This window comes from Fulmarus glacialis, unplaced genomic scaffold (genome assembly GCF_000690835.1).
Source record: "Fulmarus glacialis isolate BGI_N327 unplaced genomic scaffold, ASM69083v1 scaffold6971, whole genome shotgun sequence".
Lineage (NCBI taxonomy): Eukaryota > Metazoa > Chordata > Aves > Procellariiformes > Procellariidae > Fulmarus > Fulmarus glacialis.
In genome coordinates, this window is record NW_009194641.1 from 35914 (window position 1) to 58310 (window position 22397).

At 36.9% G+C, this 22397-nt stretch overlaps 1 protein-coding gene across 2 annotated transcripts in view; it reads right to left on the reverse strand.

Annotated features, from left to right (window-relative positions):
* Positions 1–1144: 1144 nt before the first annotated feature.
* The window catches only part of YAP1 (Yes-associated protein 1), a 41486-nt gene continuing 20233 nt past the window's right edge, over positions 1145–22397 (reverse strand). The window contains exons 3-7 of one of the 2 annotated variants that reach the window (XM_009587828.1): positions 21327–21508; positions 19754–19801; positions 8248–8378; positions 2981–3093; positions 1145–2394 (exon numbers count right to left, since the gene is read on the reverse strand). In XM_009587828.1, the coding sequence (XP_009586123.1) occupies positions 2156–2394; positions 2981–3093; positions 8248–8378; positions 19754–19801; positions 21327–21508 (713 nt within the window). In that variant the 3' untranslated portion in view covers positions 1145–2155. The remainder of the gene's footprint in view (positions 2395–2980; positions 3094–8247; positions 8379–19753; positions 19802–21326; positions 21509–22397) is intronic. The other variant, XM_009587829.1, reaches the window with a different exon arrangement.

A 22397-nucleotide genomic window follows, 5' to 3' on the forward strand; every position in this document is an offset into this window, starting at 1 on the left:
ATTGCTGAATAATTGGTGTTAGCAGAATATATTTGTGATTGTGGATGTGTTTTGAAAATTGGTATTTTAAAACCTGCCTGTATTCCATAACAAGCCACAAACGATTTTGTGTATTTCAAACACCAATATCTTACGTAAAGTAGTAAATGTACATTTATAGTGGCAAATTTCAAATCTCTGCCTCTGCTGCTTCAGTTTTTAAAATGAGACTTGATTCAGAGTTTTTATACTTTACATTATCCTAAACCAGAACTATTTCTGAAGCATAGAAAATCCAAATGATAATATGGGTTTTTTTGTTTTGTTTTGCTGATTCATTCCTAGCTTGAAAAATAATCAATGTCTTTAAAAAAAACAAAACAAAACAAAAAACTCCAAAAAAATCTCTCCCCAGGAGAAGTCCCTGCTAGCTGAGATTTTTTTCAAAACCAAGTTTCACGCTTACAGGATCTTTATAGTCATGTTATACACCCTTGAAAATAAAGGCTCATGTTGAGAATGGTGACAGGCCCTTAATTATAGAGGTGTTAACTGGTGACACTATTTTTCATCAGAAAAAAAAAAAAAAGCCCCACAAAACTTCATAGCTTATACTGAAAGTTTGATTCATGCTCATTTTGTTCATTTAAAAATACTCTTTGGAAGCTGTGTCAACTCCTGCAGACAACTTAGTGATACATCTTTTCCTGTTAAAATAAAGATAATTCATATTCACCTCTACCCCATGCTAAGCTCTACTACTAATATACACTTCATTACCTGCTCATGTCACCATCTAACACATATCCTTACATTCTTCTACGTATAGTGTCCAGGGCTTATTTTTCACCAAACAGAATTTGATAACTATTACACTTAGGAGTTTTTCTTGAGGATTTTTTTTTTGGTGTTCTAGCCTTTTCATTGCAACTTAGAGTGATATTAATAGTTCAGACTTTTTCCATACTAACTTAAGAGAAACTTTTCATTAAGTTTTTTCCCCATTAAGGATTTTAAAATCTAAACTTGCTTAGATATCAAAACTGAAAACCAGAAGAGAGATTAGATGCATCTGTCATTTTAAAATGGTTTCTGCTACTTTAAAATGCATTTAAAAATTGTACATACAACACTTAGGATTCTAACTTTTACGTTGCTGCAATCAGATTCTAATTCAAAATCTTGCAAATAAACATGAAAAATAAGCCACTGGTCATGAATTCTAATGATTACATTCAAAGCTAGCCTTTAAAAAAATAAAAAAGTTACAGGCAAAACATACTGGTTTATGTACTCACTAGCTTATCAGGCTACAATAGGCATGTTTTAAGTATAAAAAAGCAGACAATTCAGATTTAAATAAGACTATGTGAAATCAGAAAAAAACCTTAGATTTCACTATTTAAAAAAAAAAACCACCATCTATAATTACTTCCCATCCTACAGCTACAGTTAAACCAACTAACAAAAATAATCAAACTATTTTTGACAAACAAAAGTTAGGCTAGAATATGTGGCAACAATCAAAGTTCATATATGTTTCTATGTAAAATGACTCATGATTTACTATAACATAAAATATGAACAAGAGCACTTTGTGACTAATGAAAGAGCTACTAGTAGAAACACTTAATGCCAAACAGTCTTCAGCCCTCTTTTAAGTCATATCTCCAAATCAGTATTGACTTCTTTTGACCAGATACATCATTTTTGGCTTGTCACCCCAGTATGTCATGTTTTACCACTTGCCACAGGCAGCAGGAGACAACTAGCTGAGCAAACTACAAGCAGTGACATGCAGAAATTAACTCTCAAATCTGAGTACTTAGATAAAATGATATGCAAGCGCACACTAGGACAAAAGGAATGGCATTCGTCATCCAAATAGGCTCATCATCCCTCCCCACCCCCCTTGAACAGTAGTTGCAACAGCAATAGAAAAAGATCAAGATGATGTCTGTTCTTCAGAGTCAACTGTGGAAAAAAGTCAGCAATATATAACAGCAGCGATGGACAAAGAAGAGCAAAACGAAAGAATCTTGTTGAATATTTGTTCATTTACTTTTTCTGAACACAAGCCGAAGTGTGCCACACTGGCTTGTTCTGAACTTCAGATACAGATGTCCTATTCTCCTTAGATCCTTCACAGATTTAGAATTCAGTCTCCCTGAGGCCCCTATAACCAAGTAAGAAAACTCTCTTTATCTAGCTTGGTGGCTGCCAAGACAGATTCCATGTCATTAAGGATGTCAGAGCTCAAAGCCTCTTGCAGACTTGGCATCAGTTCTTCTCCTTCTATATTCATCCCATCTCCTTCCAGTGTCCCAAGGTCCACATTTGTCCCTGGAATGGCTTCAAGGTAGTCTGGGAAACGGTTCTGATGGGACGGTATGTTACTTTGGCTGATACTGTCACCTAGTTATAACACAAAGCAAGATGGATATTAAATATACTGGAAGTACCAAACCCACAATTTATCAGGACAACTGGTTAAAGGTTAATCCTGTATCTTGCATCATACAAGCAACATGATTCATAGAAATCCATCACAAAAACCAAAGATGACTTGACTGCATGCAGATGTACAAAGAACATGTCTTTGTTTCAACCTTTTCACCTACTGACCCAAATCTCTACAGATCTTTGATGTCCTTTAGCATATTTTAATTTTTACACTTAAAGGAAAAAGACAATACCGAGTCAAATATTGTTTTGGTGCAGCATTAGCAACACTGGATGAGGTCCTATTCTTAGCTCTGAACAAACTATTACTTAAAAAAGCAAACAGACCCTCAAATTCCATATAACAGGAGTGATACTGTTTATGAGCAATGCCCATCCTCCCAATGGAGTTAATTACAAGTATGTTTTTCACAAATCTAACTACAATATTTTTATTACAGAAATAGAAGTTGCTTATTTTCATTGCAAAGGGGCTGAGCATTTGATGGACACAAGTATGTTTGGAAAACGTGCATTAAGGATGTACACAAAAACAAACCTGTATCCATCTCATCAACACTGTTCAGGAAGTCATCAGGGGTTCTGGGTACACTATAACTGCTCATGCTAAGTCCACTGTCTGTGCTTTCATCTCTGGAGTGATATGTTCCACTGTAACAGAAGAAAGGGAGCAAAAAATGAGGGTAGAATACTGAAGAAATTCAAATATATGCTTGTTTTTGAACCAATTCAAGGGCTTTGAAAACATTGCCGTCACGAGAAATACTCTATTCTAATCAAAAACTGAAGCCTCTGTGAGACACCTGGGTTTTATTTTATGCAGACCTTTTCCAATTAAAACCATATTATTTAGATTCAATTTAACTTGATGAGAGCATAATTAAGCAGCTTTAAAAAGCTACCTACCTGTGTTCTACACAGTTTTAAACTTTTCATACCCACCCACAGCTAAAAAACACTAGAAGCATATCACAGATAGTCCTTAATGATTATAAAAATAATAATGGCATACACTTTCACACTTCTATAAGGATAAAAAAAATATTTCTCACTACTAATGTCCCCTTGTTTTATCAACCACTGAAGTGTATTTTTAGGTCACTACTTTCATAAATAGGAGCTATAGTTAGAACTCCTTTAGCGATTCTTCAATTGCTTCCCACTGTTGCATTACTACTAGTTCAGTCATACATGTCATGGCAAGAGAGCGCCCTAATATAAATCAAACACTGGTAGAGAAGCCATCCTGTAAACAAACCCGCTTCAGAACGATCTTGTTGACAGAACAGTTAACAAAACCGAGATGGCGTGGGACCTTACATGCATTCGCTTTCTTACTGGCATCTCACTGCCTGTGGAGCGAGCAAGACCAAGAAAGCTGCAGTGGGAAATTTGGGATGGGGTGGGGCACAGGGACGTAGGCCAGTGTATTGAGTTTACGTGGCAAGGTCTTCATAGCAGGGGGATGCAGGGGTGGCCTCTGTGAGAAGACAGCAGGAGCTGACCCCATGTCAGACACAGCTGGTTCCAGCTGGCGCCAAAATGGTCCTGCTGCTGCCCAAAGCTGAGCCCATCGGTGACAGTGGTGGTACCTCTGTGATAACGCCTTTTAGGAAAAAAAAACACTGTGCAGCAGCTGGAGAGAGGAGTGAGAAAACGTGAGAGAAACAGCCCTGCAGACACCCGGGTCAGTGAAGGAGGGGAGGAGATGCTTCAGCTGCCGGAGCAGAGATTTCCCTGCAGCCCATGGAGAAGATCATGCGACACAGGTTGTCTCCCTGCAGCCCATGGAGGACCATGGTGGAGCAGATATCCACCTGCAGCCCATGGAGGACCCTGGCTGCAGCAGGTAGATGTGCCCTAAAGGAAGCTGCAGCCTGTGGAGAGTCCTTGCAGGAGCAGGCTCCTGGCAGAACTGTAACTTGTGGAGAGGAGCCCAAGCAAGGAGCAGGTTTTCTGGCAGGAACAGTGGCCTGCATAAGCAGCTGTAGAAATACACCATTACCTCCCTCCCCCTGCATCTCCTAATATCCAAGATTCACAAAATATTTTCAAAATCTCTATTTCTTCAGGTTGTGGTAGCATTCACTGAGAATCCTCACTTATTTTCCAGCTTGAATACTAAATGAAGATCAGCTTGACTTACTGTTCAAATCAGCATTTGAAGACATACTGATTCTTCTTATAATGTGCTCACGAAATATATACCGTATGCCTTTTTGTCAAGTATGAAGAACCAAGCAGATGGTGGTTGAACAGCTATTCAACATCCGATGCAAGTAGAATGCCATCAGCCATGAATATATATGTATTAGATTTCACGAAGACGTCTTTGCCATACAAGAAAGAAACCTAACGGTTTTATAGTTAAATCATAAATATTTCTTTTTTTTTTCAGATTGATTTAAAAATACTATCACCACAAATTTGACAACAATCCTAGCAATTAAGCTATTTAAAACTTCTGTGAAGAAAACGTTGGTTTACTTTGTGGGACAAAATACTAAAAACAGAACTGAGACTATGCTGAACTAAATCACTCTAGTTGAGAAGGCTTTTTTGGCTGCTGCTCTCAGACTTGGAATGTCCAGCCCTTCTCTTCAAATCACTCTTTAATACACATTTCCTCTTTCTTCAACAAGGATTTCTTCATTTAGTAGTCACACCACCCAAAATTACTGCATGCAACTAAATTGCATTACCCAAAATAGAGTGGATGCTTCTTAACTAATACTTGTTAAAATACGTGTATACACAAGAAGTCGTCCCAATTTAGGACTTAAACAGAGAATTACCATCACTACCAATATAAATCTAATAGACAAAAATATATAAACAGAGTGGCAAACCAAAAGGTGAAATCATCTAATAAAGTCTGCGTTGCTGGATGTTCCATTTAAAAAATAAAATATACCACAATGACAATAAGTACTGAAGATAGCAGGTAGAAGATTGACTATGTAAATGAAAACACTACTGTACATTTTCTCAAATTGCTCCAATGTGGCAATTATTTCCTGAGGTTTTTTGGATGTTCTGATTATGTAGGCAGTTGAAAAAGATTCAACTACCTAAACTTTGGATATCCAGCTTTGGTACCTAAACTTATAAGGACTGTCTCACCAGGAACTTTATATATACCCTATAAAGACAGAAAGAAGCATTTCTCTAAGTCTGAACTTTAACATAAGGGACATCAAGGAGATCTTTAGGGCAAAACTATTGGACTGCTGTATCTAATTCAGAGATAGCAACGCATATCCACAAACGACCTTTTTTAAAATCCCTTTCCCCTTACCCATATGCCAGAATTAAGTGCAGTGATGCACATAAAATTACCTAGAAGGGCACAATGCTCAGACCAAAATGCAAATTAAGATATTCTGAACTAAAGTCAGGTACAAATTTTCAGTATTTTGCATGGAGTAAGGGCTACAAAAAAGCCCAGTTAAACATATTTGCGACTAGGCAAGTAGTATCTTTTTGCACTTCACAGTAAATAGTCCTTGCTAATTATCAACCTGCCAAAAAATTACAAACAACATGAATTTGCCCTTTCTAGCTTTTTTCCTGTTTCTAATTAAAGGTAAAGATCCATCATTTTATATTTCATGTGTGTAGACACACAATGGATAAATTGCATTAGCCCATGCCACGGCCATTTGAAACCTAAAGATGCATTTCTTTCAGGTCAGAAAACAGGTTTTGAAGATGTGAGGATTCTACATCATTTAAGAACAAATTTCAAAATATACCTGGGCTCAATGTATGATGGCAACAGCCTTCCAGAAATTCAAGCTAGTATGTTACTATAACACATCAAGGCCATCATCTATCTAGAGAGGCTTCTTATAGGAGAGCAGGTCAGTTTTAAGATTTCTTGTCCTTTTTATGCCTTGGGACAGAGCCAGTACAGTTAAGGCTCACACCAGATTCCAGGATGAATTCCATGGAGGACAATCCCTCCCTCTAACAAAAAATTAAGTTTTCTAATCAGATTTGTCTGTGTATGAGCTAAGTCTTCCTGAAGGGCTTACCCAAAACTTGGAAATACTGCTTACTTCCTTAGGGAGTTTAACAATAAAACAGCACTACTTTCTTCTCCATGTGCAAAACTTTTTTTTTTTTTTTAAACTTGATTTTCTCCAATATATACAAAGCACTGTGTACCTTGAGACAAACTTTTCTCCCACTCTCACAGTAGCACACACAACACTTCATGCAGTAGGAGAAAAAGCTTAAGAGCAACATATGTTATTTACATAACCTAAACTACATGAATGACAACAGATTCCACTGGCAAGATGGAGGGTATGTTCTTGCACCATCTCCACTGAACTTTACTAGTTTTGAGAATTAGAGTGAGGATAGAGTATATGAAATGATGGAGAAGTCTCCTGGAAAAGGCAGAAAATAAAACAAACTTAAGCTAAGCTGATGGAGTATCAGTAACTGGAAAAGTTACATACAATGACAGTACATCTTTAGGGATGAAGAACCTAAGTGTAAGATATCAGCAACATTAAGTTATTTAAAAGAATATAGGAAGGTACTTATAATTGCAGCAAAGGTTTACAAAGATTTTAACAGTTTTCAGTATCTAAAATTACAGTAGGTATTTAAGCTTGCCCTACTTCAAAATCATGCCAGTTCTAACATGATGTGGACTTCTTACCTTACGAGCAGGTTTGAAACTGTATTGGTGGCAAAAACCATGGAAGTTAAGACTTACATTGAAAGAATCAAGATGAATTTTATGGGGTTTTCCATGAGTATAATAATGTACCAATAAAGAGAAGGACGAGCCTGTTGTTATACTTCATGAGCACCTACAGTAAGCATCCTAAAGTTAGGCTAACATTTCAAGGTAATGCAGAAAAGTAGTGATGAACTCTGACAGAATAGATAATTTTTCTCTTTTATGGTAGGGGATACTGAGTTGGTATCAAGTTTAGAATGCTGTCAAAATATAGTCCAAAAGAACCACAAAATTAACTACTCCAACTTAAGATCAACTACTTGATACTGCTGAAAGGTCAGTACATTTTTGCTCCATTAATTAAAAGTTTATGTGGCTTGGAGAGTTGACTGTTTTACCATTTTCACCTTTTCTTTCCAGCATGCTAAGCAAAAAATACAGATACGACTTATCTCAAGCTGCAGCAGTTTCTCCAAAGTTGTAATGGTTAGTATGAAGCATTTGCAAGCTGTAATTAGAACAGTACTTCCAACAAAACAAACATTCCAAATCTGAGGGATTAAGAAAAAAGTTCTATGAAAAAGACTAGTCTATACTGTAAAATTCTAAATCTTGAATTAAAAGACCTGCTTCAAAATAATACAGCATTTAGAATGAAACATGCCACTATTTGCAGACCTAACATTAACAGAGTAAAAATACTGCTAAATTAAATACCTGAAGTGGAGGGGAGGGGTGAATGGAGAAACCTTAAAATGAACCTCAAGGTGTAGTCCTAAATGTGCCTCACAGTTCATTTGATCTCATAGCAAGCTATTCACAAATTCTTCTGAGTCAGTAATTTGAAATGACTGTTAGTCAACAGATTATGCAGAGGCAAACATGTTATGACTTTGAATAAAAAACCTTCCTACAAGTCTGAACAGACTACTTCCTCCCACAGGAGACAGCTTTTAATCCTCAACTTTTACTAGACTTGCCATTTAAGGAAAGATTCATTTACAGCTGTGGCTTTTGGCACAGACAGATGTTCAAAATAAACTATTACATGTACCAAACAGAATTTTAAATCAATTTTTTCCCCTCTAGTAGCTACTCCTACAAACCTGTTAAGAAAGGGATCAGAACTATTTGTAGTCATTGTTCTCAGTTCCTGAGACATTCCAGGAGATGACACGGGATTTTGAGATCCACCGTCTTGTTCCATTGTTGGAAGCTGGCTACGGAGAGCCAATTCCTAGAACAGGGGGAAAGGGAGAAAGAACAATCATGTTAAGCATTTGAATGCACTTTTCAGATACATAAACACATGGTAGGTAATGGATGTTTTTACTGTTTTCAGTTACAACGTTTAAATGAAATTAAGTTTCTGAGGACAAAGCAAGAATTTTTACTGGCTTCAATGATAATGAAAGTTCCACTAGTCAAGCACAGTATTACAGAGACGTCACTGTATATGTATTTATGGATATAAATATCTGTATATTTACATAAATATTTTCTAGTTCACTTAATATCCTTTTGCTAAGTCTACTCTTAAAATCAAAAAGAGAATTGTTAACACTATCTGACTCCTCAGATATGTCTGCCTAGCTCTGCTGACTAGCACTTTTTCCCCATTTCTTTTAAGTTCTGATTTAGTCCCTGGTTTCCTTTTTACCTTGTTTCATTCAGCAAACTTTGAAGTCTTTCCCTGCAAGTTCCCATTCACTCCTCCTGTTTGAGGCATACGTTTTGAAATTTCTGATTGATCAAATCAGTGATTTGTCCTATAAGTAAATCTTAAAGCTCTTCAAATCCCTAGCTATTCTTAGTAAAACTAAGACACTGCACTTCTGAAGTTACAAACCTAGATTACATATATATTTTTATGCAGCTGACTGTGCACCAACTTGAATCAACTGATCCACAAAGCTTGTCACTACTATTTAATGAAAATAAGTTTTAACATTAAATACACAAAATTTAAAGGTGGGTGGAGATAAGCAGCATTTTATGTAATGTCCAGTGCCCCCCCTCTCCCTTTTTGAACAGGTAATCCATGTGAAAAAATACAATAATTTTCTTCAAGCACCTCTCCTAAAACATCATCAATGGCTCACGAAGTCTGTGCTTTGTTAACGTAGAGACTGGTAAAGAAATGCATTTACTATCTTTTTACCATTATTAATAGTACATGATCTCCAGGCTGTGCCTGGGAAGCTAATCACAGGCAGAATCAATCTTGTCAGTCTTGACAATACTCAGTATTTCTCACTTGTAAAATGAGAGGTCTTCATCCGTTCTCAATTATGAGCCTAAGGACTACTATAGACTTTTAATATATAATCTTTCTCCAATTCTTCTTCAAAGTGATTTCTTTTTAAAAAAGTCTAAGGTTATTTTATTTCCCAGCAGATTGTGCCAAATATTGAATGTTTCCCTACCACCTGTTTTTTTTTCCTTTTCTAATCTGCATATGCTTCACTCCCATTCCTGTGGATTATTATTCTACATATTCCTTTAATACCAAGTTTCATGTCTTGTACTAGAAGGTTTTCTCACTCCAGTTGATTAGACCTTTGCAGAAAGTATACAAACATACCATTGGTTTTTGTGTTCGTCACACCCAATTGCCTACTCCAAGTAAATCCAGTCCTCTGCTCATCACCACTTACTTGGCTACTGTTCTAGTAAATAGTAATAATACTCCTTCTCCTCATTTTAAGATCACAGGATGGTAGGCACCTTTTAATCATTTCTATAGGCTTATCCACATGATTTTCGTTTGCTTATGTAATAAAACCAAGTGCAAAGACTATATAATGAGGTTTTACTTCACAGCTAAATTTACAAACTTCTATCAGTCACATCAGCCTTGATACAAGAGGGTTGATACACAGGTGGACTCAATCCATTAAAAAAAAAAAAGAAAACAGAAAAAAAGAAAAAAGGTTTTCTTTCCTGGAATGCTTCCCAAATGGTGACCTGAAGGCGGCAGAAGGTCTTAGAGCAGCCATGCCAGAGATGGCTTGCGAACTGCTCGCTCACATCATAATCTGTATGCCCTTCCTCTGGAGACCAGAATCCTTTCAAATGTCAGCTCAGCATCCCCTTCTCTGAGAAACTGCCTTCACGTGATGACTTTTAACTAATTCTATCTTGCTATTCGTCCAATGAAAAAGGAGGAAGGGAAAATACATTTTAAAAAATCACTTGATTTTGCATCACTACTTCTAGAATCTTTTCAGCCTTGGGTTCATACCCAAGGCATACAGCAGACCTTCCTTCCCTGCTCTGACAGCAGAGCTGCCCGTCGGTGAGTGCTCTGCTCTGATGTAGCTGCAACTGTCCGGCTGTGGCAAGAATGCTCTGTCCTTTTCCCCTTCCCCCTTGCTTTGATCTGCGTGTTGCATTTTTATTTCCTTGGCCTGCAATCCCCAACCAGGATGAAGAGGAGGGGCCAGAAGTGCCAGCAGCTTGCGGAAGAAGCTTAATCACACACCAGTGCCCCAAACAGTGATGGCAATGCAAAACCAACACAGAGTCATCTCTGTATATAAAGCACTAAAGTGACATTATATCTCATTGTGTGGTAGTCCTGGTCTTTCCAATCAGCACTGCCTCGTGATGCGGGGGCGGGAGGAGAGAGAGAGAGAGAGAGAGAGAGAGGAGAGGAATCCATACAGTCCCCCCTTTTCAAGAGCTACTGACACCAGAAAGGAAAAAACCCACAGTTTTCTCCTCTGTACCTTAAGAAAAAAAGTCAGTACAAAGGAATAAGCAATTTGGAAAAATGAGAAAGTTACTTTTGTATTTTCTAAATCCTTAGAGGGTAGGTGAGATTGAAGTTTCATCAATTTATGCGCTTAAATAGTATGGTAAAAATAAACGCAGTTAAGATACTAGCCAGCTAAAACAGAAAAATCACATTTCACTGAAGGCCCACTAAAACGAGATGTATTAAACAAGGGGAGAGAACTGTATTTTTGCCTATTCTTTGGCACATACAACGTAGTGAAATAAGTCTTTTTAATATTAGTACTACTTTTATCCTGTTTCAACAACAGTGCTAAAAGTGCAAAACCACAACTATTTTTAACTACACGTAGCATTAATGCTACTTATTCAGGAGGCAGCACTACAGCACTTCCCCCTAGAAAGAATGTTATTCCATTACTCATTCAAGTAATAAATTTATGTCAATCTGGGAGTCTAAAAGAGAAAGGAATTACCAAAAAAGACGAGCTATTCAGAAACAAATAGAAAGCAATTTTTAATCATTCTGTAAAATAAGCAAAGTTTTCTATCAGCCCTAAAGAGTGTATTAAGACTGTTTTTCCTAAAAAAACAGTAATGTAATGGAAGCTAAAGCTGTGTTGCTTGAAGAATGATCTTTTTATTTCTTTTTCCTTTTAAAACTGATTCTCAATAAAGTTATGTGTTTCCTACACTTAAAAAAAAACGTAAGGCAGTGTACAAGCCTCTCCCAGCTACAAAGAGAGCAATGTGAACTCTAGGATTTTAGTTCATGCTTTAAAATATACCCTTTATTAGAAGTATTTAAAGTCTGGAGGCAAAAATAAAACCATGACAAAATCCTGGCTTAGATTTCTATAACTTGATCTCATCCTATTTTTATAAGTATGTCAAACTTTTTTTAAGTACCTCTGGGAAAATAAAAGCTTAGCATTCCTATTGTTAACACAAAAGCTGAATTTTGGTTACTGCATAAAAGACCAAAATGATCTGTCATGTCCTTAAGCAAATTAATTTTAAAAATAAGGTCAGCATTGTGTAATTTATCCAGCTGACCTTATCTTTTTTTTTTTTTTTAATAATTGCATACAGATTAAGTTTTACATGAAGTTCCAGGTCATTCACACCATGTCCAAATTAACTTTATAAAATTACTCCTTTCAGAGCATTTTTATTTTTATCTTCATCGCACTTTTGAAGAAAGGTAAAAGACTCCCTCATGCAACTCACGTATCATATTCTTACTGTATTAAACACATTATATGCTACTCAACTTGAATTAATATATCCTTATAATTGGAGGTTTTTTTGGTAAATTTACTTTAAAAGGCCAATTGTAACATTTTGCCCCCAAACACTGCTCAACTATCAAACTATCCACAGGCTTCACTGGGATGGGAAAGATGTGTTAGGGGAAAGAGAAGACCATGACAGTTAGGGGCAGACTTTCAGCACCAGTTATTTCTTCAGAATAAGTATTTACGTTCTTGTTTGAGGGCCACAAAGTTACAGCATATGTATAAAAGAAACAGGGAAAACACATGGACAGATGACAGCAAATTAATTCAGCAATGAGGAGTTATGCAATTACTGAAGAGTAAGGGGGAAACATAAATCCTTCTGTGTTGCAATCATGAAAACCAGCAAAATTAATTTAAGAGGTGATACTGATAGAGTGATAGTTAATTGCATTGTATACAGTTGCCAAAGAACTCAATGCTACCTACTGTCTTCTGCATAAACATTGTGTGAACAAAAGCTTTTAAGCAACTCCTTCGCAAGGGCAGATAGGGCATCATAAATTGGAATAGACAGTTGTAAATAAAGTCTGGCTTCTTGTCTGGTTTTGCAGTCCTTCAACTGTGCCACTGCTTCATACTCCTCTTGCTATTTATCTGCCCATAGCTCCAGTACTGCACCTGCCCAGCCGGAGTGTCTCAGAGTACCAGTAAGGCACGTACGTGTCAGCAGGAGCCAGCAATCACGAAGGCCATGCAGAGCTGGATGGCCTCCCCCTACCAATTTTTGCTTGCTTCTAGCAAAAGCTGTTATTCACGGCCATCTTGTACTCAGGTCAACATGACTCATATCTTCTGCTGACCAATTGCTTTAGCAGTACTTCTGTGATTAAGTTTTGCAACTGCAAGCAGCACCAGTGACTCCAGGAAATCCACTGCAGTGAGCTACAACTCCTATACAGACACAAAATGTGTCCTGAAGCAATTAGGGGCATAAAAAACAAAGGCAATGAATACAGATCTGATTTACTTTATAGACTTTTAGACATGGTATTTATCCATAAAGATCTACATTCACAAGTAAGCAATAAAATTATTTTGTTAATCTGTAAAGCTTAGGTGCTGCGAGTGGAATCAGAGCTTCTGAATTTTCAAGTTACTCGTTTAATACAAGTATCTTTCCTACTGTGTAACTTCTAGCTACTGATGCTCCGCACTTCCAATGTAAACAGAGTGTGAAACTCAAATTCTACAGCTCTTGCCACACAAACTAATAAACAAAGTTTCATTTAGATCTATGGTTTTCAATAAGGAATGAAGCTATACTATTTCAGAAGCCAAAGAACATTTAAAGCACTTAGTTCCAAAGATGGCTGAACAACAGCAATCTTGCTTTTGCAGTAAAACTAGCTGAATTCCATATTTTGTACATTTTGATGGCAGCCAACATACCCTTCCCCCCCAAATCTAGCCACACAATAATGCTTGCCTATTTATGTCCAATCATGCTTGCATCTTCTAGGCAGTCTTTACAGTAGTACCTTAGTGTACTGCTCATCAGAAATACAAAAGACTTAAATAATAATTACATCAAGTAATATCTCCATAATTTCTACAGGACATTCAACTCCAAGCTGAAATTCCCGATGCTTTGACAAAACTTTCTGTTTTATTTAATAGTGTTCAGAAGAAGCAGAGTTTGTTAGTCAGGGCAGAGGAAGATGTGTGCCTTGATCTCTTAATCACTGCGGGTCACAACCCAGGGGCAATTCCACAGTGACTTTTTAGTGATAGTTACAGAAGGCCTTTGACTGCATATTCTTACCCCTCTCTTCAGCTGGCCATACATTAAGACAAGTCAGAAAACTGACCTAGCTGAAAAATAATTTTTCTGATAGATCAGGTGTCTGATCTGTCTGGCAGTGTAGCCACACCAATGCTTCAGCTACTAGATTATGAAAAAACAATGTTAGACACATCCTGTTCTGCTGCCTTGTTATTAAGTCAATCTCTGGCAGACAGCTGAGTTTAATGTCTTAAACTGCTGCAGTTCAGTTTGCCAGAGCATGTCTACCAGACTTCTCACTCAGAAGTCATTTTATTAAGAAGCAAATATTTTGCTTAAAAAATACCACACAACTCCCCAGCTGCAGTCTTCAGCCCCAGTTTAGGATGGCTCTAGACAGCTGGTTAAGTCTTCTCCTGAATTAATTTCTAAAGTCACAGCACTGCATAGGTGCGCTGTTTTACCTGTAAGCCTCATGGTACTCTATAACAAAGCTCTGTGCAATTGATGCAGAGTAAATGACAAACACTTAACAGATTATCTGAACTAACCTTTAGCTAGCTAAATTACAAGTGCTTTCCTAGAAACAGATGCCTATATAAATAGAGGCAATTACCTGCTGAATTTACTGCCACAGACTGAAGAAGTCAGTTCATTAATTAGATTTTTGTAAGGTAGTTCAGTGAATAACAACGGTTTGTTACCTAATGAAGAAAAATATTCCTGCTAAAAATAACATATCAACAGTTCAATGAAAACTGAGATAAACACATACAAAATTGATTTCTGCCGACTTGGAATCTTCAAGTTACTTACAATACCATACATGCTGCTCAGCTCCCTTACCTGTGTGACAGTTCTCCAGTAACATTTTGTTATTGACTTTGGAGAGTGAGAAATCAGTAACAGTTTCTGTTCATTGTGCAAAAGAAACACCTAACAGAAAACTTAAACCATAAGGGACAAAGCAAAACTTAGTACTAATAAAAAGAGCTATCAAGCAAGTAAAACACGACAAAAGGAGGGATACAGTATTTACTTCCAATAAAATAAGAAGTTTCAGGTATTATTTGTGACTGTTGATTACAAAAAGTTCAATCAGAAGCAAAATTTTTAAATGGGAAAAAACTTTGTTGGAAAGACTCTTCACTGTGTCTTAGCTAGCCCTCCTCAAAACTTCTCATATAATGGTTCCATTCTTAGAATAAGACATTATCATAGACGATTTTCTCTATCAAATATCAAGCAATAAGGCAAATTAAAACCGAGGGACACAACACAGCTATGAATTTGCTGCAAGTGATTGCTGTTTTCTTCCTGCATCTTGTAAATGTAATTTTCAAAAATGTTTCTGTATACCAGTGGTCATATCTATCTTCACTGGTCGAAAAAGCCATGTTCAAAGACCAAATGGCTGGCTTCAGTACCTTATCTCTGTTTAAAAAAAAAAAAAAACAAACCAAAAAACAAAAACAGACAAACAAAAAAACCCCAACAACAAACCCAACCAAAACCCAACACCAACCCCCCCTGCCAACACGAACACCCTTGATGAAACGAGGACAAGTCATTTATCTTGTTAATCTAGGTCAACTTCAGATAACACATGGAGGGATGGGAAACAAAGAGATTCAGGGACAATACTGTTTGGGATTCACTAAGAAACTAAAACAACTATTGCCCACTATTTCCACTAAGATTTGAACACAAGTATACCTTGTTATTTAAAGACATATTACAGTAGAGAAAAAAAAAAACAAAACAAAACAAAAAACAAACCCATAACCTAAGTCCTCAGTAAAACTTCCAGCTTCACTAACATCATGGAAGTTCAAGAGTACAGAATTCAAGACTGTACTGGTTTTCAACAATGCCTTCCTTACTTTCTAGAAAATGTCACAAATCTGATGGTAACACAGCTTTGTATTGGTGTACATGCAAATTGACTGTAAAAATCTCTTACTGAAAAATAGTAATAGTGTTCTAGGAAACGAATACTTTCCTGGAACACTGCAAGTTGTCTCGACTAAACTCATAAAAGGTGTCAAACACCAGCTAAAATGAACTTTTTAAAAAAAGGAATCATAGGAAACTAAGATAATATTTCAAACCCAGTAACTATTCACTACTGTAAGTGCTTATATTTTATGCAATAAGAGCAAATATTAAAAAAAAAAAAAGAAACAAAACCAAGTGATTCAGCTAACAGTGACAGACTGGCCATATGTCTTTGCAGATTCTTTACTGAGGAGGGGAGTTTCCAGAATGTCACTCAAAAGTTGATAAGAAATAAGTCAGGGGCAACAGGACAGAGAACGTGAGATGTCTTTCATAAAATAAAAAGGACAAAAGAATGGAGACAATGAACAGAGAGTACATTCCAGCTATGCGGAACTACCAAGAAAGCAGCACAGAGGTAACAGAAAGGTAAGTCGGAAAGCACAACTGAGCAGAGCAGCAAAGAAGCAGGACTGTATCTGGTTCTCAGACAGGGATCTCCATTCAGTGCTAGAAACAAGCAGCAGATACAGAATGTGCAAGCATATATAGAGGAACCTATTACGTAAACTGCTGTAGTTTGCTGATCTCAGCAGCAAACACCTTAATATTAGCAGCAGACAAATAAGAAATCTTCCAGTCCTAGCACAAGAAAGTAGTCTGCACAACATCCAAGAACAATGCCATCAGTACCTCAACATTATTTGCTTCTATCTCTTTCCATCATACACTGGAAGGCAAGAAATCTGTTACCTACCATCTAGCCAATTTTATGATTTATACAAAAGTTGATCGACATCTACTTTAGGTGAGACATTGTTGACAACTGGATGCTAATTGCAGGGAAACGGAAGGAAAGCTACTGTGCATGGAGAAAAAGTCAAGTCAAGCAATCTCTTAATTAAGACAGGTAGGCATCTTTAAGGTGTTCACAGAAAATTAACGATGATGAGCATAAGTAACTGGTGTTTTCAAATTCCCTGGATGTATCAATAGCTCTTTTTTATACACAGTAAATATGGAAGTTATAATTTTTGCTTCAAATACTTTTAACTTGGACATTTTTAGAATTATAATAAAATAGATCCTCATTCATACAAGAAGAGTGTTTTACAGTACTTGCTGCAAAAGATGAAGCTGAGCAATTGTTTAATCTTTCCAGGAGGTATTTAAGTGCTAAGGCCTCCATACATAACACTCTGAGGGTTAGTGTCGCTACAGGATACTACAGTATCATGGCAGAGAGATAAAAACTGGCAAGGACACAATGTTCGCCCAGTACCAAAAAAACCTGACCAAAGATATCAATACAACCATGGCACTGTATCCAGGTTATGTGGACAAAAATGTCAAGAAGGAAGAGGAGGTTGGGCTGGATGCGGGATGTTGGATTAGATAACCTCCACCAGTCCCTTCCAACCTATTTGATTCTGTGATTAAGAAAAGCTCAGAAAGCCAGTTAAAAGCAAAGGAACATTTCTCAGTTTTTTCAATCAATATAAAAGAGATACTTCATTAGAAGCAAGCTTCAAGAATGCTGGTGTAACATAATTTCTTTACAAAAGGAAGACCTTGACAATCCCTCTCTAAAACAGACTTAGTCTTCCCAGAATTAAGAGCACTGAACATTCGAAGATTTTATTTTTAGTATTTCTTAAAAGAACACCTAAAATTTAGCAAGAGAAGCTATTATTCTTCCCCCAAGCACAGCTTTATCATCACGAAAGCAGGTAATTCCTCTAAACTTCATTAATTTTATTCACAAAGGAAAGAAAGGATCTGTCAAAAAGAAAAAGTTGATGGAAGAAATGTTTGTTCTTCCTACAGATTTTTCACAGATTCCCTAGGTTGACTATGACGTGATAGGATGTACAGATTGGGACTTCAATAGCAGCATCACTGGAGAAGACAGACACGATTTGCCTCTATAGTACAAGGCCTCAAGAAGCATTTCGAGAACAATTTCCAGAAGCAGTTCTCTAAGCACCTTCTTCCACATGTGGCTGCTTGCTACATTTTTGAAGTGACACATGAAAACACAGAAAATACATTTAGATGATACAACATGAATAATCTAGTATTATAGAACTTAAGTTGTCATGATTGCCTACTTTTCTATCCACCAGATCACTCAAACACAGCTTGACTCATTAGCAAGTGCAGACTAATAAAACTGATCCCAGGCAGGTGAGTATACAAGTGAGTCCGGTATGAAGACAGTTAAAGCGTAACTGGAATCCTGATTTTTGCATAAATCCTTTTATCAGTTCCCATCCCAAACAAAGCAGAGTGACCACAACATATACATTTAATGAATTATCAATAAGGTCCGTTGGAGCTTTTGCAGCTTTTTAGTGTTTTAAGCCAGAATTTCAAGAAGTTCCAAAAATCTGATCTTACTGAGTTAAGTATGAAACTGATCCCAAAGTTCTCCATTTGCTGCATATTTCTGAGTTGGCAACAGGAAGAAGTTACTGTGGAAGAGCGAACAATTGTATGACAGGGCTTCAGGCATACAAGAAAACATAAAATACACTTTTGGCATTCAGTAAGAAAAACATCCCTTCTGAATGACCTAATTGTGGCAGAAGATAAGCTGTTTCCAACTGGTGTGGAGGAGTGTGTTTATTCCCTTGTATACAGCAATTCCTAAGGAATTTTTTTCTCCTCCTTCATAATAGGATCTTATATTGATCGACAAGATCATTATGTGGTTAACGCTCTGTAAATGAATCAAATTATTACATCTCAATTAAAATCCTTCAGTTTTAGAGCTGCACTAATATTGCCAAAGAAGAAAGTATTTTTTCCAGGGTGTCAGTACTGTTTCTAAGGTCTGAGGTTTTGAAGATCATCTTCTCAGGAGAACTAGTAATGCACAAATTTTGTGGTACTCTTCAGAATGCAATAGTACACCAGTACCCATGGCTTCCAAACACAGAATAGTTTCTTTCATTCTGTTTTTCGTGCCTAGTGTGTATAGTGTTTTTCTTAGAAAAACAAAGTACAATACAAGCCAATAAAAATACTGTCCTAAGAACCGTAGATTAAAAATACTGTTAGCAATAGCAAGCAAGAAGCTCTCTGAATATATCTGTAAATCCACCCTTTCAGAGATTCATTCCATATTCAACTTCTTAAGAGCCTAAAAGAAGTCCGCATTAAACTGTTTATTATGCTTCACATTTTGACCAATTTTTTTTTGGTATGAGTTTGGGAGGCTTTTCAGAATTGTTGTTTCCTATACAGAAAATGTATCTGTGCAGGAGCCTGTTAAATGTCAAAATGGAATAATTACATATTATACCCCCATAGCAATTATTTCATTAGTCTAATCTATTAAATAATTCTGTTACACTGTACATGCTTAAAAATCATAAATATTTCAAGTGACTTTTTATTTAACTGATTACACACATCCTTCTTTGAGATCATACCTGTTTAAACAAACTGGTAAGAACATTCATATGAACAGTACTTAAAAGTCACAAACTACTACCTTAGATATAATGGGAGCTTTGCTTTAAATACACATCTTGATGACATCAGGACTGGAACAGCAGTATCCTCAAGAATGCTAAACAAGAAGGTTGTTTTCAATGCAGAAAAACGTGTAATGAATTCCTCAATTGCTTTTAAATATTGATATTAAGTTGTGGTAATGCAGCACTCTTAAAAACAATGTTAGGATCGTGACCAGAGAAATGGTTCAAAAATGTGTATGGGCTTGGGGTTTTTTTTTTGTTTGTTTTTCTTTTTTAGAATGCCTTTATGTAGCAAAAAGTTCCTCTGCTAGCCTAATTTAATGCTTTAATTTTTCTAATTATGCTGAAACATCAGTTAAGAGCCTACCTGATGTTTTGGAGAATTTGCTGTGCTGGGATTGATATTCCGCAATGCCTAAGAGTAAAAATAAGATGGATAAAAATTACTTTAGCTGCATGGTTTGCCTATGCAGGCTGTCTTATAAACACCATCTTGTAGTATCAAGCCCCCAAGACAGGCCAGATGAGACAGGATAAGGGAGTTAAGAAACTATGAAAATCACGACACGGCAAAACAAAACTCACAGATTTACCAAGGATGCATATTTGACAGATTAGCTTAACGACCAGGGAGAGTAACATGAAAGGAACTGCTGTCACCTGGTCCAAAGTTAGTCAGGTTCTCAATGACAACTGAGGTAAGAAGACAATTAGAAGGCCTACCTAGAAGCATGCTAGCACAGGGTAAAATGTTTGTTGGTGGATTAATAGCAAAGCAGGAACAGCAGAAGCCCAGGTGCTTAAGCAGAGAGAAAGTCCTGATGCCACCTTTGCAATGTATTCTTACCTAGAGTACTATAAAAAGTAACGGCTGTAATGATGACCCATCTTACACCAAGAGATGCTGAAGATTCCTACAAAACAGGCCTTGACTACAAAGGGGATAACGGGAGTCAGATTCCAGGACAGAATACTGCAGGTGATGAAGAAAGAGAAAGGCTGTCTTTGAAGACATTAAGATATTATCCTCTCCTGATACAAGGCCCATCACCCATAGTGAAAAGGGAACAGGGTAAGATTTTAGAAGGTTTTCCTCAAAGAAACGATTAGTGCTTTCTCTGGTAGTGTCAAAAAACCCAAAGAATATCCTAAGTATCTAGCATAGATGGTAGTAACTCTTAAAACATTCAGATGGAAAAATCAAAGCAGAAGGCTTAAAGTCAAAAGGAAGTCAAGCCCGAATTCAAAATCTAGAGATTCCAATGTCCAGTCCTACACTTTAACATTTGCTACAGCTATATTCATAGAGTAGAAAAATACTGAAAGGAATAGCTTGCAGCCTAATTATGAAGTTTGAAATTCTTCAGCATAAGAAAACCACAGGTTCAAAACACAGCACGAGTGATTCAGTTGTTGCGTGCTCCACTCCACTGTTTAACAGGTAAGATTTTAGCAACAAGGTGTCTCCTCAATGAATCTTACATAAACTTTAAAAGTACTCTGAAATCCTACAGACTGCGACAGGTTCTAAAAGTGAAAGACTTTCCTCCACTTAAAAGGGAGAACTAAAGCAGCTGTGGGAACCAACTTCTTGTCTTTTTGCATGACTCAGAACTCAATGAATATGAAATATATTCTCAAGAGGAATATCCAATCATATCAACAGTGCATGATGTCATCCTAATAGTAAAGAAGCCTGGTTTTGGAGAGTTTTGTTAGAGAGAGGAATGAGGGAGGAAAGCAAAATCCTTCAGTGTGGTAAGTCAGATGCTTTCACTACCAAGCTGGTATCAGTAACAGAATGAATTCAAACCTTTTTAGGTCTCAAAGCTTTTGCACAGTCACCTGTCTTTAAGACTCACTGAAACAACAACTTTGCCACAACAAAACATAACATACAAAAGAAATAGTGGAAGTAGGTGTCTAACCTGTGGCCTCACCTGCCGAAGCAGTTCTTGATGCTTCAGTCTCAGCCTTTCCTTCTCCATCTGTAGCTGCTGAAGTCTCATCTGTTGTTGCTGATTGGAGCTACTCCCACCCATCACACCACCTTGGGGACTCTGAGGAGCCAGAGGGGGTGGCTGTTTCACTGGAGCACTTTGGCTGATTCGCTGATTCATGGCTAAGGAACCAAAACAATAAACATTTAAAAATGAAATTCAGACAAATACATGCAAGGAAAGTACTATCCTTAGAAGGCATATATTAAAAACTTTATAAAATTACAAGCCATGACAGTACAAAACATGCAGCTACACTGATGCTCAGAGTGTGAAATGTATGCTCGCATGTGTTATTCCTGTGAAATCAATGCAACAGTCTCATGTTTAAGAGTACATACTTGTTCTAAAGGCTTCTGAAAACAGTTAAATGTGTAAGTAGGTGAAAAATTCAAAAGTGGTAGTAAAATATTTCAAGTTTAATTAGAAGGATCTCTCTCTCTTCTTCCTAATAAACTATTCTCAATTTAGACACAAATAATACAAAATCACTTTTCTTATTCATCTGAAATCTTAGAATCATTAAACTCGAGAACACATAGAATGACAAAACAGATCATCTCACTTATACTCACTCAAACTACATTTGGTTAAAAGCTACCATTCTTCCCAACGTGGTGCAGGTCGTGCAACAATCATTCACAGCCTTGTCACATCAAGTTTTGAGTGTTACAGACTCCATTTAGGGCATCTTGACATGCAAAATTAGAGCTGGTACAGAAATGGCAGATGAATTATACTGCATATAATTATACTGCAGCCAAAAATACTGCCATCAACATAGGAAACATTTTGCTAGTGCTTCGTTTTCTTTTACCCCACAGAAGTATGTAATGCATCTTTTCTGGGGTGTGGAGAAGAAAAAGTATCATCTTGTATGCCTAATGCACAATGAGAACCCATCTTCCCTTCCCCCATAAAAGCAAGACCTAAGACAATTTTATTTTATAAAATAATGCATGACTGGGATGCATCTACTTGACAGGCCTGTGATTTTTCCACTACACGAGA